Source organism: Aulostomus chinensis, chromosome 13 (assembly GCF_037954235.1).
Source record: "Aulostomus chinensis isolate RoL2024-O1b breed Wild chromosome 13, RoL_Achi_v1.0, whole genome shotgun sequence".
Lineage (NCBI taxonomy): Eukaryota > Metazoa > Chordata > Actinopteri > Syngnathiformes > Aulostomidae > Aulostomus > Aulostomus chinensis.
In genome coordinates, this window is record NC_141332.1 from 19938426 (window position 1) to 19961357 (window position 22932).

Sequence of the window (22932 nt, forward strand, 5' to 3'; positions counted from 1 at the left end):
AGGGATTCAGACGCATGACTCACAGTCACAATCAGATTAAAATGTGAGCTTTTACTGAGGCACCGGGTTCAGTAGGCAGTGATCGGGGCACAAAGAGCAGAAAGGGGCAAGGCTGAGGCAAGGGCGACAAAACAGAGCGAAAGGTCGGAACGGTGGCTGGAAAGAGCTGAGATGAATCGGCAGAAGGCGCTCGAAGAGTAAATACACAATGGGAGGGAGACAATGAGACACGCGTGTATAATAAATCACAGGTGAACACATCAGGGCGGAGCTAAAAATCTCAGAGACACACGAGGGCAGGAAGCGAACCTCAAAGGAGCGGAGAATTACCCACCACAATAAAACAAAAAAAGGAAATGCTGAATGATAAACAAAAAACCTTTTGGTTTTCTTTGGCACTGTGAATTCAGTTGTAGAACATGGAAAAAAAAAAAAGAATAAACCAGTGTACCAAATGTAGTTCAGCATCTTTTCAAGTCTTTGGTGTTGTGTTTCAGCATGCTCACATTTTTCCAATCAAAGCAATTTTACAACATGAAACATAAACTACTTTGGTACTGGAATGAGGTATTCAATGACAAGGCATATTTTTATACTCAATAGTATTGAACCAGTTGGGTCGCTGCCATAAACGTATCAACATATCCAGCACTGTAGTCTTTAAATGATTTCTGGAACTCTGCTGGATGGAAAAACACCCTTCTTCCAAAAATGTATTCCCTCGTTGATGATTCAGTAATCGCGCTGACGTTGGTGACCACCAACCAACTCGCTGACCTAAAATAAGAATTCAAATGGGTTGAGATCTGGTGACTACAAGGGCCGTATAGCAAATGATTCACTTCGCTTATTGCTCATCAAACTATTCAGTAACCCTGGATGGCAGCATTTCTCATTTATTCAGCTTTTTCCTTTAATTTGTCACTTGCTATTATTTGGATGCTCAATTCTCCTGTTTCACAGATTCAAACTGCTTTATCGAAGGACGCAGAGGTCACTTACCAACGTGCCTCAGGAGAACGGTTGCTTACATGGACAAAACTGTATTAAAGCAGGGGTAGGCTCCCAGATTTCTATGTACTTTTTGTCATAATCCCTGAATTTGTCATGATGTCTCGATGGTAATCGATAAATTAAAGGAAAAAGAACAATCAAAATCCCTAATACATATGGGATGCAGGGCCAAATTTACCTCCACCCACTCAAAAACCACTACCAGTCAGATTGGTTGGCCTGTCCATCAACAGCTGAATCCAGAATGCACCTGATCGGGCAGCTTAGCTGTCCATCAAAAGGTTGAGACCAAGAAGCCTGAAGCTGGTTTCAACGCCTTGTTGGATCAGTGTTGGGTGAGCAGCATCAAGGAGGGAGCATGGATCCAGAAGAAAACACTTCAAAAAGAAAAAGGTCTTTTGTAGAACTAACAGTAGATAAGAGGGAGAAGGATAAAAGGCTCGGTGCAACGCGAGTGATTGTTGGGGATCCATTTGCTCGCTGGAGGAGTCGAAAAGAATCAAAAGGTTTAGCTACGGATGCGCAAGTAGCAGCCTTTCTTTTGGACAGGTAAGAAACCCATTTGTAGACTTTGCTAGCTAGCTATACAGGCTATATTTGCAGTATGATTATCAGTGTAGGTTGTGAGCTAGAACAAAACGCTGTGTAACGGTCCCTGATCTATTTAGTGACAGTTTGCCAGGGAGGGCGAGTGAGAGCGAGGATGGAGAGTTCATGATCAGAGTATGATTCAAAAATCGATTTAGACAGATTTATGCGGTATTGTTAGGATATCGTGTTTCTTTTGTTTAATTAAAAAAGAAAAGAAAGGAATATGTAAAAAAAAAAAAGAGAGAAAACAAAGCCCAAAGTCAGGCGTCGCCTACCCCTCTTTTAGTAACCTAAAATGGAAAAATAAATGGGAAGCAACTTTAGGTTTCACAAAATCTGGACTCTATCTGATAACATTTCAAAGTAAATTCTGCTCTTCATCTTTTTGTCATTGGTTCTTCAAATGGACAATAATTAAGATTCAGAGATGGATGATATGGAATGATAAAAAGTTTTGTGTGTGTGACAAGTTTAACTTCTTACTGTGTGTGTGTGTGTGTGTGTGTGTGTGTGTGTGTGTGTAGGAGGGTGTTTTGCTTAAGAAATATTTACACGATGAACAATGGATAAATAAAATCCAACATTTCACTTGTCTCCCTAGAGTGTGGTAATTTTGATGGTTTTATCTTAAGTGTCATTTTAATAGGTCAGTGAAGCTGCTTTATTGACCTGGACTTTAGACTGCTGGCATTTAGGAAAAACAAAAAACAAAAACCAACCCACAAATAATGAATGAAAGTTACAGGTTCACACTCCACAGCAATGACATTCTTTCATTGCAGATGAAGTTCATTCCCTGCCATTGATTAACAATGATTGGCTTTGGCTCTGAACTAATTCACCTCTTACGGAGGGTATTAATTGTGGTCAAACAGCCGACTTTTACTTCGATATAAAGAGGAAATTGATTTGACCGTGTGTTTCATTGTTATTCTCCTGGCACGCTGCTGTTGTTCTTTTTTTCCTTTTCTATTTTTTCTTTTTCTTTTTTTCCAGTGGATAAAATGGAAAGAACTGGTGATATCAGAATTGAGCGGCGTCTCTGGACGCTAGGTGTCACCCTTGTGACTTTGAAATTGGCCTGCCTGAGCGCGAAGGTGAGAGGCAAGCAGAGAGGGCTGAACGGGAGGGGAGGGAGGGTGTGTGTGTGTGTGTGTGTGTGTGTGTGTGTGTGTGTGTGTGTGTGTGTGTGTGTGAGAGAGAGAGAGAGAGAGAACTTCAAGTTGAACTCTATATTTAACCTTTTCATGATCACTGTCTTTTAATGGCTAAATTACATGAAGATAAGGGAAAAGAGATACACTGAATAAATATCTCATTATTGATTTCTTCCCCCCTGTTTTTTTTCTTGTGGTGATTACAATCAGACTGGAGGTCAAAGTCCACCTATCTGAACATTGAATTATAGAAATAACCTTCGGCGACTGACTCATACAAATCGTGAAGGCATTTCCGTGATGAGTGAAAGCTTCTATTCCAAGAATAAAACTTGTGTCATTTTTTAAGTGAAAAAAGTTACCATGGCTTATTCCCCGATTTCTCCTCAGACTGTCGCTACATGGAAACGTGTTGCAATGTTTGTTCATTATGAGGAGTAAGGTTGCTCAACATGTGGGTCTAGTGCAAGTTGGAGTGCCAGTGATGTAACAGAACGCGCAGAGTTGCAACGGCTCCACGGAATAGACCTACACTTGTTTTTAAAATATACGGGAGCAGGAAATGCTTTTGGCTCTCCGCAGTGTCTTCTCTGGCACAAACTTTCTTTTCTAATGTCACCGAGACTCCAAAAGACAGTAATGGAGGATCTTCAATTTAAATATGATTTTAGAAGCCAACCGGGTCAAATCCGTTACCTTGCATCATCCTTTCCTGCATAAGAGCAAAAGGACTTTTTGTGTGTGTGTGTGTGAGTCATAGGGACCCTCAAGAAGACCCCCCATTCAGGTCCCCATATCCTGGTGTGAAAGAAAAAAGAGGCAAAAAAAAAACAAAACCGGTAGCAGCTCTAACGATCATCTAATACACAGCTCCATGTTTCAACTTGTAGGCTGTAATTGCCCGTTGAATCGTCCATCTGTAGGGGAGCAGGTATAGCTGGTCGTGTTTCATTGCTGTACTTCGCCCCACCCACCAGCAGCTCCCAGCCCTCCAGTGTAACCTCTGATTGGCTAAGGGGATTGCGGGTCCAGAGACTGAGCGCCCGGCTTGGAGCTGCGCGTCCGCCAGTGTGCACCAGTGAAGCGAAAGGAGCGCTTGTTGGAGTCAACTAACAACGAGTGGTGATTTCTCTTTCTGCCTCCACCGGGCTGGATTTAGGCTACTCTGCTTTGAGTTTGCTGCAGCCTTAAAAGAAACACGCTGTCCTCCTCATTGCAGGAGGCTCTTTGCATCGTTTCCACTCTCTGGCTTTATATTTTCAACGGATATTTCTTTTTTGTTGTTGTTGTTGTTGCATGGATCAGTCATCCGGATATGTTGCCTTCTTTTTTTTTTTTTTTTTCCTCTAAGTGGTTTACGAGGAAATTAATTAGTAAGTAAAAGCTTCAGGACTTGAGGGGATGTAAGACTAATTCTGCTGGAAATAAAGAGGTAATCACAGTGATGTGAGGAGACGTTCCTGCAACAGCACCCCTGTTCCCTCAGCAAAGATATTCGGACTTTAGCTGTTGAATGATCCTGTGACTGCAGATCCTTTAGAAATTATTTCATCAGATGTGCAGTTTGAAAACATATAGCCGCCTGTCGACAAGGACATTCTAAAACTGCTTATGTATATATAAAGATGGTTATCCCACACGCGACTTAAATATTTGCTGGCATCAAGTCGGAGAATTTTTTTTATCACGGACTTTTGAACCCCATCACTTCATCCGCACGGAAGATACACATTTTTTTCTGGACTTGCTCCCTGGAATTCTCATTTTGTGCCTTTGCAGTCTTAAGCGTTTTCCTCCTCTCAGCCCACTTGAATGGACAGTTCATCATGTGTAAGAGCAGTTTACCGCTTGATGAGAGCTGCACGGATTTACACGGCTAAAAAAAAATCACTATTGTGAGAAGATTCAGCATGTTTTTACAGATCTGTCGTCTTCAATGTTGCGATCGCTGCAGTAGACCGGAGGATGTGCTCTGCCTGAGAAGAGTCAAATAGGATAAGGCACTTGTAAGAATCAGAACACACACACACACACACACACACACACACACACACACACACACAAGAGCAAATCGTCATCCTAACACTTTGCTGGACATTTTTTTTTTTTTGTAGATGAAATGATGTGGAACATTTGTCCTGTTTCCAAGCATCAGTGCGCGTAATTATCTTTATTAGTGCAGAGAAAAACTCAACAGGTACAATGCAGAGCAAGGAAATGGAATTAATACAATTAATTGTTGTGTTCGTGTTATTTTGGGTCGGGGCAGAGGCTGTTATCAACCTTAAATATGGAATAAACGAGGAGATGAAGCCCGGGTCAGTAATTGGAAACGTGACAAAGGACGCACTAAAGCAAGGATTTCAGATCGCACCGCAGCCCCCCTACTTGAGGGTTATTTCCAATTCAGAACCAAGATGGGTGGAACTTAGTCCAGCCGGAATCCTCACAACCCAAATGAAAATAGATCGGGATGTAGTGTGTCGACAGAACCCAAAGTGCATTATTTCCCTTGAAGTGATGTCAAACTCGATGGAGATATGTGTCATCAAAGTTGAAATAGAGGATTTGAACGATAACGCGCCCAGATTCCCAACAAGCCACATTGACATTGAAATCTCAGAGAACGCATCCCCTGGTACCAGGTTTCCCCTAGAGGGGGCAAGCGATCCGGACTCTGGGATCTTTGGAGTGCAATCCTATTCCATCACCCCAAATGAGCTTTTCGGACTAGAGATAAAGACCAGAGGAGACGGATCCAAAATTGCTGAGCTCGTTGTGCAAAAATCATTAGACAGAGAGACGCAGTCCCACTACAGATATGAAATCAGTGCCGAGGATGGAGGAGACCCACCAAAGATAGGCGCGGTCCAGTTAAATATCAAGGTAATTGACTCTAATGACAACAATCCTGTTTTTGACGAGCCAGTGTACACAGTCAACGTGATGGAGAATTCCCCTCTCAATACCCTAGTTATAGACCTAAATGCAACGGATCCTGATGAAGGCACTAATGGAGAGGTTGTGTACTCGTTCAACAGTTACGTCACTGAGAAAACGAGGGATGCGTTCAAAATTGACCCCAGAACTGGCATCATCACTGTCAACGGCGTTTTGGATTATGAAACAACGCAAATATATGAGATCGACGTCCAGGCCAAAGATCTGGGTCCCAACTCTATACCCGCTCACTGCAAAGTCACGGTGAACGTGATGGATACGAACGATAACCCACCTGTCATCAGTCTGCTCTCACTCAACACAGAGATGGTGGAAGTTACCGAGAACGCGCAGCGCGGGTATGTCATTGCATTAGTGAGGGTGTCTGATAAGGATTCTGGGGCAAACGGCAAAGTGCAATGCAGGCTGCAGGGCAATGTTCCATTCAGACTTCAAGAATATGAAAGCTTCTCTACTATACTTGTTGATGGCAGGCTGGACAGAGAACAAAAGGACACTTATAACCTCACTATCCAAGCGGAGGACAGTGGCATCCCTCCTTTACGCGCCACAAAATCACTGGTAGTCAAAGTCACAGATGAAAATGACAACCCTCCCCATTTCCTCAAGCCCCACTATCAAGAGATGGTGATGGAAAACAACCTCCCGGGCTCATGTCTGCTCGCGGTATCAGCAGAGGACCCGGACCTGGGGATGAATGGCACAGTTTCGTATTCAATCGTCCCCGGAGAGATTAAGCACATGGATGTAAACACTTATGTCAGCATAAACCCATCAGGCCGAATTTACTCCATGAGATCATTCGACCATGAATACACACGGACTTTTGATTTTAAAGTTTTGGCCAGAGATAATGGTAATCCCTCCCTGTCAAGTAACGCAACCGTGCGCATCGTCGTGCTGGATGTCAATGACAACACACCTATAATGACAAACCCTCCTCTTGTCAATGGCACAGCGGAGGTTTCCATCCCAAGAAACGCTGGGGTGGGTTACATGGTGACCCAGGTGAAAGCAGATGACTATGACGAGGGGGAGAACGGACGGCTGACTTACACCATCTCCGAGGGGGACAGGGCGTTCTTTGAAATAGACCAGGTGAACGGAGAGGTACGCTCCACGAGGATGTTTGGAGAAAACGCCAAATCTACCTACGAGATCACGGTAGTGGCGAGAGACCACGGCAAGCCCTCCCTTTCCGCCTCGGCCTACATCGTGGTGTATCTGTCACCAGACCTGAACGCGCAGGAGTCTATCGGACCTGTCAACCTCTCCCTCATCTTCATAATCGCTCTGGGCTCCATCGCAGCTATCCTGTTTGTCACCATGATATTTGTGGCGGTGAAGTGCAAGAGGGACAACAAGGAGATCAGAACGTACAACTGCAGGTACTGACTGAATCTGGTGTGTATGTGTGTGTGTGTGTGTGTGTGTGGGGGGGGGGGGGGGGGGGGCAAGTCTGTGCCATTGCTTTTGTCATGCAGCATGTAGGGGGCCTGAATGTGAGGGCTGCAGATTGAGAGACATCTAAACCTGACTGAACTACTTCAGTCTCGGCCCACTCTTCCGTGGAAGTGATTGGCTGATTTAATCCTTCCCATTGTAACCAATTGACTCGTAAATATGACGGTTCAATTGACTCATAAATATGACGGTTCAACTGTCATGTTCAATTTGCGAGTATGTTGCCGGACAATTAACGTCCTGCTGGTCCAATAGCAGCAGCAGACATTTATTATTTAACGTCTGCCGTGGCTGATTGGCTGTTATCAACTTTAATCTACTGTGATTATGGGATCATTCAGATTTAACATTCCTCTCACGAAGCAATCTACAGTAAAAATAGACTGAAATAAAAACAAATTGAATTTCATAATATTAATTTCAAATGTAAGAAAGATCCTCCTAAAGCACCAAAGATCACATCATTAACTGGTTTCTTAGAAAGTGAGAGATTATTATTTTTTACGGACTTTTGCTTATTGAACATTCTGTTTTGTTCATCAATCTGAACATCAGCTCTAGCTTTGATTTCCCTGTGCCCCATTACCACTTAAAATTTACATATAGATTGGATCGGAGACTTTAACCTGCAGCCATAATCATATTTTGCTCCAAACATAATTTTGTTGATTTGAAGTTAAGTTTGGGCATTTTTCAAGCATGTAAAATTAAGATATTCTATAATGGATTTTTACATTGCGCAATACAATTCCCATTTTTTTTGTTCAGCGTACGGCTAAAATGATCACAAAATTTTATTTTAGAAATTCGACTGCGTGAATATTGAAATGAATGTTTTCTCTTTTTTTTTCTCTTTAGTGATTCTGAGAAGGGCTCTGACAATCAGGAGGAACCTACGTCCCTCTTCATTCCTGTTATTACACAAACTGCAGTCATTTTGCTTAAATTAAAGCCTGACTTGGTATCACAAAATACCACAGTGGAGGCATCTTGATCGTAGCAGTTACTTTAATTCTGGTCGTGCATTTTTCTCAAAGAGGAAACAATAATTGACAACAACAATTCCAATTTCCAAACTGTTCTTAGTACTTTACCCTCCTAGTGTGAGGCACGTTCCATGCTGTGTGCTTTAATTAGCACTGATATGCCCTTCTTCTTAGTCACCACCTCGAATATGAGGAGTAGTTATCTCCAATTTATTGCTTGCCCTCTGCCAGTCTGTCTGACTGTGAAGATTTCCCCTCCTAGATTTCAATTTGGGCACAGAGTGGAGAGACAACATGTTAAAATGATAAATGAAAAGGAGAGGGGAGTATTTTCTTCCCTTGCAGCTGCCCATTTTCTTTCCTCTAAATCAAGGGAGAGCAGAATGGGGGTGGGAGCTGTTTTCAAGATGCAATCTAAAAGAAAAATGAAAGAGACAAACTACAATGGTGCTTCTTAGCCTGTGTGATTGTAGAAGTGACAGAGGATTAGAGCTGCATTTTAGTTGGGGCCAGTGGGGGCTAGTATAGCAGAGACATTCCAGACAAGAAAAAAGGCAACATTGCAATTTCATGTGTATCTGTTGTTTCCGTGTGGGCTTTTCATAGGAAATAAACCATATGCTCCACACAAAGAGGTTAGAATGTCCTCCAGAGTGTAATGTAATGCATTTGCTAAAAAACATCACAGGATATATGGACTATGTCTGGTAATTTTGCAGTCATCACTATAGTGAACATAGCATCTGTTCTCCTGTGAAAAAGTGCAATGCTGTGCGAAGAAGGCATATTTCCCCCAGTCTGAGAATCCTTTGAAAAAAACATGGCTGTGCTGCTCATTTGCTCTTATTTAAGTCAAAATGCTCAGTTTGCAGCAGCCGCTGAGAGCAGCTAAATGAATTTGAATCTGCAGCTCCATATTGCTAGTGGGCCTGCTCGATAATAAAAGGAAAAAGAAAAAAAATAGAATTAGTGTGGACTGTGTGCTTTGCATATGATTGCATATATTGGTAGTGCTGCTGGTGTGTTCTTGTGCTATGCTTCTGTGGTTTTGGCATGTTTGCATATTGTCTGCCTGTTTGTGACATGTCAATTGTTGAGCATGCAAATGCAAACAAACAAGAAATGACAAGCTGAGAGTGGAAAGTCACTTAAGTGACTGGACATGGGCAATTAGCCTTTGTCACGCACCCGTGGTCGTACGTCGTCGTAGCTGGCATGATGACAATGTGGAATGTGAAGACAGAACACTGCTTTATTGAGTCTGTTCAGTTTCTTCTACTTGCGCAGGGTGGCGGAGTACTCATATGGCAACCAGAAGAAGTCCAGCAAGAAGAAGAAGCTAAGCAAGAATGACATCCGCCTGGTGCCACGTGATGTCGAGGAGACAGACAAGATGAATGTGGTGAGTTGCTCGTCTCTCACCTCCTCGCTCAACTACTTCGACTACCACCAGCAGAGCCTGCCACTGGGCTGCAGGCGCTCCGAGAGCACCTTCCTCAACGTGGAGAACCAGAACACACGCAATGCAGCTCCCAACCATGGCTATCAGCACCCGTTCACTGGGCAGGGCCACCAGCAGCCAGACCTCATCATCAACGGCATGCCACTGCCAGAGGTGAGATTCAATCCAATGTGCTCTGTCCTAAATCCTTGGCTGGGCTGCTTCGGACGAAGGGGTAGAAGGAAAAAGGTGATAGATGCCATGATGTAATGTGAGGTGTCAGAACCTGAGATTTGTTAGATTTCCTTTACCTTAATGATTGTTAATAGATTTCCTTGATCGTAGGAGAGATGCAGAGATGATGCTCTGAACTTTTCAACACATCTCAAGGTTTTGTGATATTTAGCTCTCCATCATAGTGAAGATTATACTGTCAGTGAAATGTCTGCGTCTCATTGATGGAAAGCTAAGCTTTTTGAAATGGCAAGTGTGACTTTGTGTCAGTTGATCTGAGTGGAATCCTTCAAGTCCTCTTAGGAGACATTGAAGCTGACCTGTGACTGAGAGGGCTTCACTAAGCAGAATAGGGAGGCCGGAAAAAGTGGATTATTTCAGCTCTAATACTCTACTTTTTTCTTCACTGTTTCAAATTATTATTATTTGTGTGTTCTGTTGCAAAAAAAAAAGAGGCTGAGCACCTGCCAGATGTATTGACCCACCTAATCAGCTCCACCACACGTCATTTCAGGTGCTAGCAGAAAGAATAATCATTGCTTAAATGCTTTATCTGTGTGTCGTCCATTTGGCAGAGCGACGGCGCAGCGTTACCGCATGGCCGCTCTGCGCAGCCAGCCATTGAATTATCCTGACGTACCATGCATGGCTCCAGCAGTGTTGCGAAGGTCTGACGAGAGACTATTGAAGCTGACAGACTGTATATAGACCAGCTGATCTTTAGTTTATAGATTTTCTATGTATGAACTGGTCTATTGGATTCTTTGGGAACCCTCCCTCTTTCTCTTCATGACCCACTTCTCCTTGATCCCACGGGAGAGGGGGACATTTATGTTTGTGAGTGTTTGTGTAAGATACAGAAAATGTGTGCGGACTTGTTTAAGTTTATTTGTGGGGGTCTAAAACCTGTGATTCTACAATATTTTTGTGGCCAAGAGGCTGAACAAAACACCTTGCAATGGGGGTCAACATTTGGATCCAGGGTTAGGATGAAGGTCAGGGTAAAGAGCTAGGTCATACATATGAAGGAAGGAAGGAATTTCACTATTGGGTCCCCACTACGATAGTAACACCTCTGTGTGCATGTTTGTGTGTTTGTGGAGGAATGTGTATAAGACAGCAATAAACTCCAGCTCCACAAAAATGCACACACACACACACACACACACACACACACACACACACACACACACACACACACACAAACACACACACACACCTGCACAGACAGTTGTAATTGATGACTCCAATCTCCCTTTGACATTCACGGAGAAGACTGTGGGGTGTGTGGGGTTGGGAGTTGGGGTCTTAAAACAAGAAACACAAGATGGATATTGATGTATTGACTTGATGATCCAGAGATATTCAGGCACCAATGGATCCTGAGAGGTCAATGAGACCTACTTACAGGCATGCTGATTTAATGGGCCTGTCTGAGCTTGTTCTGAGTGTGTGTGTGTGTGTGTGTGTGTGTGTGTGTATGTGTGTGTGTGTGTGTGTGAATAATGCAGGTGGAAAGAGAAAGGTGGAGCTGTGGGGGTGGGGGTGGGGGGGGGGGGGGGTTTGTCCTGTGGTGTTATCCGGTCAGTGGCAGAGGTTGGGGGATTCTGCAGGTACATGCTGTGACCTGTACGATGTGATTGTCTTTGCTGGTCGGTAGCGATATGCAGGTCGCCACAACCAATCTTTCCTCAGCCGAAAACATGTGGGAATGGATAGAAATCAGTCAACATTATAAAATCTCTGGCAACATCCTCCCTCTGTGGCTTAACCGTCCAATAAAAGAACATTTGCTGCAGGATTAGGAAAGCCTTTATTTGTTTCAGCTAATGAAAAAATGGAGAGTTAGACAAATAGGGTTGCCGATTGATTTTGATAATCTTATATGCAAAGCTTGGAGTTGTCTTGATAGAGTTGTTAGAACAAACAGAGAGATAAGTGAGGAAGTAGTGTTTGAAGTGGGTTAGTAGCCCACCAGCATTTCAATATTTTGCACAATGGCATCATGCACATTTTTCTCCAAAGCTGCTAGTGCTCTAGACTAGACTGCACCAGCGAGGGACACTGGTCTCGATGGTGCCACGTAATTGCAGACTTTAGGACATTCTCCACAAATCTATAGTCGGGTCATTCATCATCACTTGTGTCACTATTATCGCTGTCAATTGACTCTGCTAGTTCAGGTGTTGTTGCTTGTGCTCCATCAACAAGCTCCTCCCTGCTAGTGGCGCAAACGTTAGCTTTCCAACCTCAGTTAGCATTTGAAGCTTTGTTGTGTGACTGTGCTACACTCATGTCTGGAGCCAGGCCACGTTATTGGCCTGAATGGTATTCAGTATTAAGGTTATGTTACTTACGTTGCCGTTGACAGACTTACGCTACATTATACACAACGTAAAAACACCATAAACAGGCATAAAAGTACACATGCCAACTGTACTTAAAGCATAATATCATAAATTATAGTAGTAAAGTTTAGTAGTAGTGGTAGTTTGGAATACACAAGACCCTGGACAGGTCACCAGTCCATCACATGACCAACACATATACACAGACAACCATTCACACTCACAGTCACGCCTACGGTCAATTTAGAGTATCAATCAGCCTCATCCTCATTTGCATGTCTTTGGACTGTGGGAGGAAACCAGAGTACCCAGAGAGAACCCACACAGGAACAGGGAGAACATGCAGACTCACACAGAAAGATCCTGTGCTTGAGCTGGGACTCAAACCTGGAACCTTCTTGCTGTGAGGCGACAGTGCTGACTACTGCACCAACCTGCCCACCCTGCAATAAATCCAATATTGTGTATTCAGACTCATAATTTTTCCGCCATGAACATCAATTATAGAAATTCAGAGTGTGTTACTTTGTTAGTAGTTTGTTGATTTGCTGGTACTGACTGCTGCATATGCCATGATATGAGGAAAGGGGGATGAGACAGGTGTCCAAGCCTTGATCCGTGTTTTCTTGTTACCTTTGAGGCATTTGATTGGCTTGACAGAGTCTCTGCCTGTTTTGCGCACAGCCTCCATCACTCCCCACACAGTGATACTGACAAGCAACTTTTTGTCGCAGCCTTTGTATATTTTCCTGTGTGTGTGTGTGTGTGTGTATGTGTGAGTGTGAATAAGAAACTGAAGTGAGAAGCGACAGTGCGTTTTACCCTCTAACAGTGTAACCTCAGCCTAACGACAGTTGTCATTGTTGTCTTTCTACCCCATTGTGACATTTGCACGAGAGAGAAGCCCTCCAGTATGTATAAATGTCACCCTTAAATAGAAAAATGTTTTCAGCATAATTACAAAGCCATTTATAGCACAAACGAACAGCAGTGAAGTGAATGATAATTGCTTTGTTACAATGAGCAAGCTTGGGCTTGAAACCACTTGACTCCACAAGTCCTCAACCCGTATCCCTGTGACTGGCTAGGACACGAGTGGCTGCAGTGTTGTGATTACGAAGGCTGTTTTGTACCATAAAAAAAGTGTCCTGAGGGCAACCTCATGATTGTCCATGATTAATTTATGCTTTGCAGAAGAGCTTTTTGTTTTTACACCAGGGCACAGTCATGTCTCCCAGTTTTCTTTCCAGTCGTTTATTTTAAATTGATCAGCGTATGGATAAGAGGTCAGATTTGATTTACCAGCCGAGGGTACGAGCTGTTGTCTATTTGCAATGGATGTCTTTGATGGATGCAAAGTTCCTCTCCATTGTTAGTTTATGTGGGGCAGTGAGCATCCTGCTTATGTCTGAGCAGCTGGAGTAAAGCCTTTCCTGCTTCAGACAAAGCATGCTGGAACACACACAAACACACACACACACAAACACGCACACTCAAACAGCAGACTTGGCCAAGATAGCAGTGACAGGTCTCCCCAAAGGCCTCATACCTGCAATTGCATTGTGTATATTGTATTTTCCCTTGTGAAAATGTGTACCCGTATACCTCCCTGAACATCCATGTCCACTGTTTTGAAAAGCATCAGCTGTGAGATGTTTGTTAGACCTGCCTATGGTAGCATATGAGTGCTCACAGGAGAATAGAGCTGTCTACCATGGCTTAATTATAGTGAATTACTTGGTAAAGGAGACAATTATACAGTAAAGGAATGGCCTTTGGCTAGAATGTGTTTTTGAATATGTAATGTATACGAAGGTTTCTCTCACTTGTGATTCCAGATAATGAGCATAGCATGAAAATAAGTAACATTATTGATTTCTCTTTTTCAGGTATGAGATTTTTCTTTTACACGGGTGGTAAATTACTCACAAAAGGGCGACGAATTAATTTGAAGGAGAGGATTGGTCTTTGCACTGCGCAGTTTGAAATATTCAATATTCAATGGCGATTGCGCTTCAGAATTTTACTTAGCTGACAGACAATATAGTTATAATCCATACATTCTCCACACTGTTTCTCTTACAGATGCCATAGCATCACAAGTTTCATTATGACGTATAGTATGTCACAATATTGATGTTTAGATACAGAAAAACCCCAGAGAAGGAGAAAATTCTAAATGAGATCTCTGTCGTTGTTGAGGCAATTTGTCTAAACTCAATTTGATAACGATGCGCTTTCCACCATTTTCTTGCTCTAAATGTAGCTCCTGAGAGAAAGCCTTCCTTATTTATGATCTTAAATGCTTGTTTTTTTCCTCATCGTGCTGATCTTTATTTTGCCTGAAATAATCAGCTCCTGAGATAACAGTAATATTCAAAAGAAAATCTGATTGGCTTATAAATGAGCCTGCACAATATCAGAGATGAGTCCCAGGGATCAAATCTAAGAAGCCTACGAGCACAGCAAAATAACTAGTGCCTCTTGTGTTTTTCTCTCACTGGACAGGGTAATTCTGATTTATTGCTCTGCTCCTCACTTTTCCTAAATAAATCATCTTTCATTTCAGTAATGAAAGATGATATATTAATGATGGACGAAGACAAAGAAAAGACCAGGGTGAGAAGCAAGATTTTTCCCTCCGGGATGGGAAGAGGATACATTTTGTGTCTGTTTATTCAGCTCTCACAGTCAAAGGATCGTTAATGAGACAATGAAAATTGAAACAAAAACTGGTAGGGTAGCTCAATGCACCTGTCTTTCAGTTTTTTCCCTCAGTTAGGAGCATATTTTGTAATATTGATGTTGGAGCGACAAGAGGGAGTGGCTTCAACGAGACCGCACGTCCCTGGATATCACTTCACAGCAGGAGTACGTGCAGGGGAACATTCAAATGTGTCACACTGATTATTGGAAGTAGACGTAATGCTGTCAACGCATACTACACATCTGTTTAAACTGCCAACCCCTCTGCACATGTGCTGATGAATATATATATATATATATATATATATATATATATATATATATATATGTATATACCCCCCCCCCCCACACACACACACACACACAATATTTCTAATGCAGTGTCACACTTATTTGAAACATGTGCCGTGGCATTATCATCTCCATCACTATGCCTGACGCTCAGTCTCACAGGAGGATACATGAGGGCTATAATCGTATATTCTGTATAATCAAACATTGCTGTGACTCTGCATTGCAATGTCTCCTTTAATGTTGGTTTAATGATGTCATCATTCCTGGTGTGTTAGAGATCTTGCTGCTAATCAGATTTCCCCGATAATCGTTGCCATGTGCGTGAACGGGAATGGACGCAGTCACAGCACATTCATGCAGACAATGTATTCACAGCTTTCAATAATCAATTTAGGATAAAGCAGTGGAAGATAAGGGGAAAAAGTGCAAAAAGTTTTGCTTTTTAAAAAAAGGAAAGGGAAAAACAGCAGATGCTCCTCTATGACAAAGACAGGTTTGTCATGTATTCACAGACTAATCATTTCGGGAAAGAAACAACAACAGATACACCAAAACCGTGCAGTAAGGGAATGGATACATGACTGTTTGATCTGTTTAATCTTGAAAAAAAAACCTGTGTGTTTTTATTTATTAATATTTTGAGGTTTGAGAAGAGTGTGGGCTGTATGTTGCATTCTGTAAAGGCTCCACCTTTCAGGGGATTTGGAAAAAATAAAAGAATCGTTTTATCTCAAGAAGCTTCAGATACGTGCTGATTGAGTGGCAGACGAACCTGTTAATTATTTAGAGAGGTTATTTGTAAGGCAGAGACTTTAGAAAAGCTCCGCTTTTCATGTGTCAGTGTTTATATGGTGAAATAAAGCCTTGTCTGTCAGAAATAAATTAACACTTTGACAGTGATGTACTCAGTGCCCTCTTCTGAGGTTCTGCGATTGTGCTGAACGCTGACAATGAACGCAAAAAAAAACGAGGGTAATTTTGTGACATTGCTTTACAAGATGGTTTTCATGCACAAACAGTGCTACTTTTACACTTGATTGCGTTTTTATTGCCTCGACCCGAACCCGCACCAACCTCACCACGCGTCAGTCTCAATGCAGCAGAGGTACAATGAAATGACAGGACAACCTCAGGCAGCCAGTCACAACCGACCAAGCCTGCCGGGTCGCCACCCTCTTGTTGGGATTAGAGCATCCAGCCAAAAAGCTTAAGAGTCACAACACATGAGTGACGGTGTCTAACGTACACATGTCAGCGTAAACACATGTGACTGCTGAGGAGAAACAGCAGCATGTAGAAAAACCAGGAGAGGGAGAGGAGAGGCGAGAGAGGGTTTTTTTTTATATAGAATTAAAATGATTTCCCACAACCTATAGTCAGTGCCCAAAACACATTAATATTAAAATCTGGTTTCAGGATGAGAACAATATTATTGCATTACCCATTTGAACATCATAACAAAGCAATATTACACTTCTTTTGTAGTAGCAGATTTTTCTTCTAGAAAAAAAAATCATAAATATGATGATTATTTCAATGCACCTGCAGAAATCGGAAGGTTAAATTGGACTTAGACATCCCTCTGTCAGCTGTGTATGAATGAGTTTGCGTTTGAATAAGGTGAACATTTTAAAACGCTTTGAGTACTACCGCGGCAGAAATGAAATGGAATTACATAGTTCATTGAAAATGAAATATTGTATTTATTTTCAATGCAATAGTAAGAATTTTGTTCTCAAAGAAAGAGAATTTGTGTGGAGTCACCGATATATAGTGGCTTAAATCCTTCCAAGCCTTTCTGCTGAAAGACTGAAAGCAGAGATACACCTCACTGGATTTGGACCTGGGTTGATGGGTCTACACGTAAATTAGAGAAGGCTAAATGGAGTGAAGGAAATGGACATGGCGATGATGTTTATCGCAGGGGAACGGGACATCATTACGCACCTTGTTAAGCCCTGCAAGCAAAGCTGCATGGACATAATTACCCATTTAAATGAGTTTCCAGAGGCATTGTTTTTTTTTCCCCCCTCAAATTAAACTCTCTGACACAAATACGCCACATTGTGTTTTCTTTCATGAAAATCCTTGGACTCTCTGAAGCAGCAACCTAGAGCAAATGAATGTTTGAAAATGTACCATCACACAAATTACATTCGAAACACTTAATTTCTTTTCTTTCACAAATATGTCAACGTCATTAGGGTAAATGGGAGTTAAGACTTCTACGTTAAGTCTAAATTGTCTTCAAAGACAAATAAGTCTGACGAAAACTTGTGACGAGGGAGACTCCAGGAGAAAAAAAACAATTCTTCCAATAATGGAGATTTTGCTGCCCATTGAGAAAGCCTTACGTGAAAATATGGACAGAAAAGGTCAACTTACATATTTAACAACATAAATCCCAAGACCTGTTGCTCAGCAGGGAACTCTGTAGCTCTGTGTAGCTCACAGCTATTTACCCTCTGGTATATGTGAAGGGGACTGCGTCTTCTTCCATACTGGTTTTCACACAATAAAAAACTGACACACATAGATTAAACTATGGTGTTTTTAGACTTTTTTTTTTCCCCCCAGAACTTTTTTTTCCTTCCCTTCTGCTACACTATTTTTTTTTTTTTTAAACAACAGGGAAATAGGGGAGGGAGTCAGTGAAACATAACAATACTTGGTGTGAACGGAAACTTTTCCAAGCAGCCATCTCTGACACCAGGGAAGAATGACCTTTCACAAAGACCTAAAACAAAGAGGGAGCAGGAGGATGTTCGTTAGCATTTCCCCCACCAGATTAAATGTCAACTTCTGCATGCATAATTGTAGAATAGAGAGGAGGAAGACTTGAAGTGAACCAATTTGCGGGTAGATGGATGATTCCTGAGCTTTACTGCATTGCAGATAAGCCACGGTACTTTTAGTGCCATTTCTTACACTTTATTGTTATAATTGTCACTATAGTGGGTCTGTATTTTAGCAATGCATTGAGATTTACAGTCATTATAAACTCATCTTAACTAATATTAGTAGATTTTTTTTTTTTGCATAACCCTTTAAAGTGCACAGAAGAAGAATTTAAAAAAGAAAGAAAAGGAACCAGTAGACAAAAGGGAGCAAACACCATTGTATCACACACAAATACTGCATTGTGGTTTTTGTTTGCTCCAGCGTTGGAGCAGTCTTTCCTGTTTCTCCTCTCCTTTCATTTCAGCAAATCTTACGGCGCTTTTGTTTCTACACATAAACCTGGATTTGCATTAGGGAGTAATCTATGTGATATTTGACGAGTGCCGAGGCTGTGGGCAGGCCGCTGTGGCGGCAGTATCGGCTGCCTCAGAGGCACACAACCGTATGGCTAGAGGAGCAGCAGGGTAGCGTAATTGTGCATTGTTCATCCACAGAACAGAGGTAGAGCATGTAATGAGCTGTAGCATTTTCACCCAGCCAGCCTAATGGGCTATGACCGAGTATAGGCCTCTTAGAGCCGTCATGTTCCCTCTGCCCTGTGTGGCCAGTGTCTTGGGGCTTTTCTTTTCTTTTCTCCTATTCTCCCCCCTTTTTTTCTGTGTCAACCATTCCTTCACCCCTGTTATCCCCCGCCTTTATCTCTGCTCCCTTACCCATTGTCCCCCTGTCTGAAGAGATGGTGGGACCCCTAATGTGTTCAATGTGTGGCTCCTTTTCTCATTCATGATGTCTGCAAAGCTCTAAGCAGTCAGCCTGATTCAGCCTGACACAAATCAGAATAGCTCATTGATAGGGTGCCGTATGCAGTGTGATTGCATTAAAAATCCAAACACATCATACAAATGAAAGTTCAGGTGGAGAATTTGCTGATGTTAGGTGTAGGGGATTTGCTGTTCATTTTTCTATCAAAGGCCATTTTGCATTTTGATTATCTTGGCTCTTCTGAAAGCAATTCGACTAGGTATGTTTTGCTCACACTAGTCTTCCAAGGATTAGGGGTTTCCAGAGAGAGTGCAGGCATATTATTTACACCCATTGCCAGTTTCAAGGGGGTTGGGAAAGTATTTCTTTGCTTGAGTGATACCAGGTCAAGTTGGCTAGACAAAAGTGTGTGCCAGAGAATAGATTAGATTCCTTCTCTGGGCTGAGCACAAGAGGATGAAAACACTACTAATGATAATAGTTATGACTGACTTGCAAGGGAATTGATAATGACTTCACTCGCTCTTTTGTGCTTTCTTAAGGCATCAGAAAACAATATTCAGAGTTGAGTCTGCGTCTGGCTGTGGAGCACAATGGGACGTCCGTTTTGACTTTCCCCTCACGTCCAGCGTTTGACATACCACAGCCCAGGCGGCAAAGTTAATGAATGAAAAGCACTTGGCCTCGCTGAGGCTGCTCTGAGTGCAGTACTTTCCCCTTCTTTAGCTCAAGATTACTCTCCTGCACCTGTTCTCAATTTAAAAATTGTTCCCAGTTCAGTCATATGGAGAGCCAGAGACCAGGAGAGCTACAGTAGCATGTTGAGAGGGAATGGGCGACATAGTAGTGCATCCAAATCCGAGCAGCGGCCGCCATCATTTCGGATCCATTTCTTTCTTTTCCTTGCTGTGTTTTAACAGATTCCCCAGTGATAACGTTTGAATTTGTGGCCTACTATGCAACAACATCTGTATCATCTTTGCAAACTGAGTTCTATTGTTCTGTTTCAAAGCTTGAAAGTTAAAATATCACACTCCATCAGTGATCTGATAAACACAAAGCAGGCGTTCCTATGGGTTTTTAAGATGGATAAGGTATGAAACCTGCGCAACATCTATCACCTCTGTTTGGGCGGATGTGCAGTCATCAGAAGTTTTGCATCTTGCGATGGTAGTCGTTTGTGTGTGTGTGTGTGTGTGTGTGTGTGTGTGTGTGTGTGTGGGAATGAGGTAAAAAGATTTCAGAAGACTGAAATACCACTATTACTCACTTGCTATGTCCTAAAATACCACAATGAGTTGCGTTGTTCACCTTCGAACATGAAAGGAAAGATTGATTAGAATCAATGTTCTATAATAATGTGGGTTTACTGCTCCTTTGATTCACACAGCAGGAAGGTCACCATGGAGTAGCGTTCAAGAGCTGTCATCTAATTGAGAGAGCAACCTTTAAGGATTGTTATTAATGCACTGACAAACGCTATATACACATACATGGAAGACTTATTCTTGAGAACCTTGTCTGGAGATTACTAAAAGAATATCAATAAGGCTCATACAAGAGGCGGTTTCTGATAGCGGATGAGACGATTGCTCTGTGATTTCAAACACTGCGCTCCTCTAAACGCTTGAGAACCAACAGTACAATAAGCCCGGAATTTAGACAATTAGAAGTTTAAACGGTGCCCTAGAAATGATACAATAATTAAACAAAATCAAACATTTCAGAAAGTTTGCTGCAGTGGTGCTGGAGAGAAAGATGGTAGCTGTTGCCCTATATTTAGCATTATGAGAGCGCTATCAAGCTATTTGTGTACTTAGGGCTGCATGGTTTGAAAACGTTTTTTTTTTTACCAATATTGCAAATTTGATATGATTTGCGATATTATAGAAAATGTTACATTTTACATTCTTATTCTCATTTTCACTGAACAACTAATTAATAATGATATTTTCGTGTATAGTTTACGATGCATCATCCTATGAGTTGTAATTTAGATTGAAATTTTGATCAAATTTAGTTAATTATCAAATGTCAAAAATACACTTGTCCCAAGTGCCCATGACTCCTTCACTGCGCTGTTGTATGAATGTTTCTTTAAATCAGGAACTTAAAAAAGGCAGCAATGTGGATCCAGTCTGAGTTTTGCTTTTATCGTGGCTGAAGTGTGAACATATGGTGAACGATAACAATATACGTCTGCAGCCTTTTTGTTTGTGTAAGATAGGACAGCCAACCAAATACCGAGAGTGATGGGGGAGGACAGAAACGGGAGTGGTGTTCTGACTTTTCATTTGTTCACTACCCAGTAATGATTATTTTAGCCTCTAAGCCCCAGATTTGGCCTTGTTTTTCTATGGGAAGCAGTGTCAGTGGGGACAGGACAGCCTGGCTGAGAAGCTTGTATGTAGCTAAGCTGGCTGGCAACGAGAGCCAGGTATACAAGACATTTTGATCATCAGAGGTCAGCGAGGAAGGGGACAAAGGGGAGAGGAGCAGAATAATAAGTTTAGATGGGTGCATAAAGAGTTTGGCTGCTGCTTCATCATGTTTGTTTGCCTGGTGGCTAAATGAGAACATTTTCTAATTATAGACCTCAGTCGTTTGCCTTGTTAGTACCGTTGGTAACAAGCCAGTCGCCAGCTTGCATGAGCAACTGCAGAAAGCTGACTTTTGGTTTAATTTGGAGGACTAGCTATAATCCAGACTAAGTCTCTTAAAGCTGAAGCCCCCTCCCTCCTCCCACCACTGTTGGATTACGGGAGTGTCTTTAAAAGGATAAGGACCTGCTTATCACTGCTTCCCTCAACACTTGTTTGGCACTTCAGATGTGGGGGAGGATGGTTCATCGTCACCCAATGTGGCCAGTGTGAATATGAGTCAGAGATTAGGCATCTGACAACTGAGATCAATGATAATCACAATTTACAGTTTTTAAACCCCCGCAGACACAAAGACACATGGATGTCAGCATATGCTTCCACTCCCACCCAAGTGAATTTCGTTAGTAAGTTGATTCTAACTGATTAAAGCAGCTAAATCAGATGTCCAACTGCCGTTTATGAGTGCAGAACTTGTTGCCTTTAATCACTTTCACTCAGACATTTATCAGCTGTTTGACACAGCGGCTCCAACCATTGTAGCAGAAAAATGTGAATTTAACACCGCTGGAACATCAGAAATCATCCGAGCATGTGTCAATGTTACATTCATCAAAGTGGCAGTGAAAAAAGAATGTGCAAAATTGCCTACATCAAATATTTGCTCCACACTTGCTGTTTTCAACAAACAAAAATAGGATTTGCTTTGTAGACGGCTCATCTTCAAAAACAAAAGGGTCATTCCCGTTTCAGGTGCCGGTGGTGCTGATATCGGCTCCTGTAATAATCACTGAGCTACTCTACCACGTGCATCAAACTGATGCTTTTGCATGTTCTTTTCAATACATTTATTGATTTGGAAAAAATACCTTTCCATGTTTGAGTTTTATCATCGCTGTGTGGTTGCCAGGTAACCGGCAGAGAGTCCTGCTAGACATGGTCCATGCTGGACCCTTTGAATACCTCTCCTTTGTTTTCTTCATTCAGATTAAGAGCACTGGATCTGTCCTGGTGATTTGAGAGATCTGGAGGCGGCAAATGTTTGTGTTTGTGAAGCTAAGCTAGCAGGCTCCACCATCAGTGCTATGGATCTTTTCTATCTCTCACCTAGAAAGGAAATAAATATATTCCCCAAAACACTTTCTTTTAATGTGGAAAGCTGCCTTGGGGCCAGAGAAACACATTTAAAAACTAGACATGGTCAGTTGGCTGCAACTGCCAGGGGTATACATCTAATGTAGCATGCTCATCCTCGCCATTATTCAACTCGCACTCACTGCTTGCTAGTGTAACAACAAAATGTCATAGCGTTGAAAAAAAATCCATCAAGACATGTAAGAGATATTAAAGTTTTGTAAAAATCAATCATCCAATTTAGCAACAGCAACCAAAACACAGAGATCCAGCTGAGACCACACTGAAAACACGTGTAAAGGTTAACAGGCTTCAGTGAATTTCGAGGTGTGACAGGGA

General features: G+C 42.1%; 1 protein-coding gene across 6 annotated transcripts in view; it reads left to right on the forward strand.

The window, feature by feature from the left end:
• Positions 1-3785: 3785 nt before the first annotated feature.
• The window catches only part of pcdh19 (protocadherin 19), a 55615-nt gene continuing 36468 nt past the window's right edge, over positions 3786-22932 (forward strand). The window contains exons 1-2 of one of the 6 annotated variants that reach the window (XM_086222004.1): positions 3786-7111; positions 9443-9788. In XM_086222004.1, coding sequence (XP_086078130.1) covers positions 4965-7111; positions 9443-9788 — 2493 coding nt within the window. In that variant the 5' untranslated portion in view covers positions 3786-4964. The remainder of the gene's footprint in view (positions 7112-9442; positions 9789-22932) is intronic. The other 5 variants (XM_086222009.1, XM_086222010.1, XM_086222006.1 and 2 more) reach the window with 5 other exon arrangements.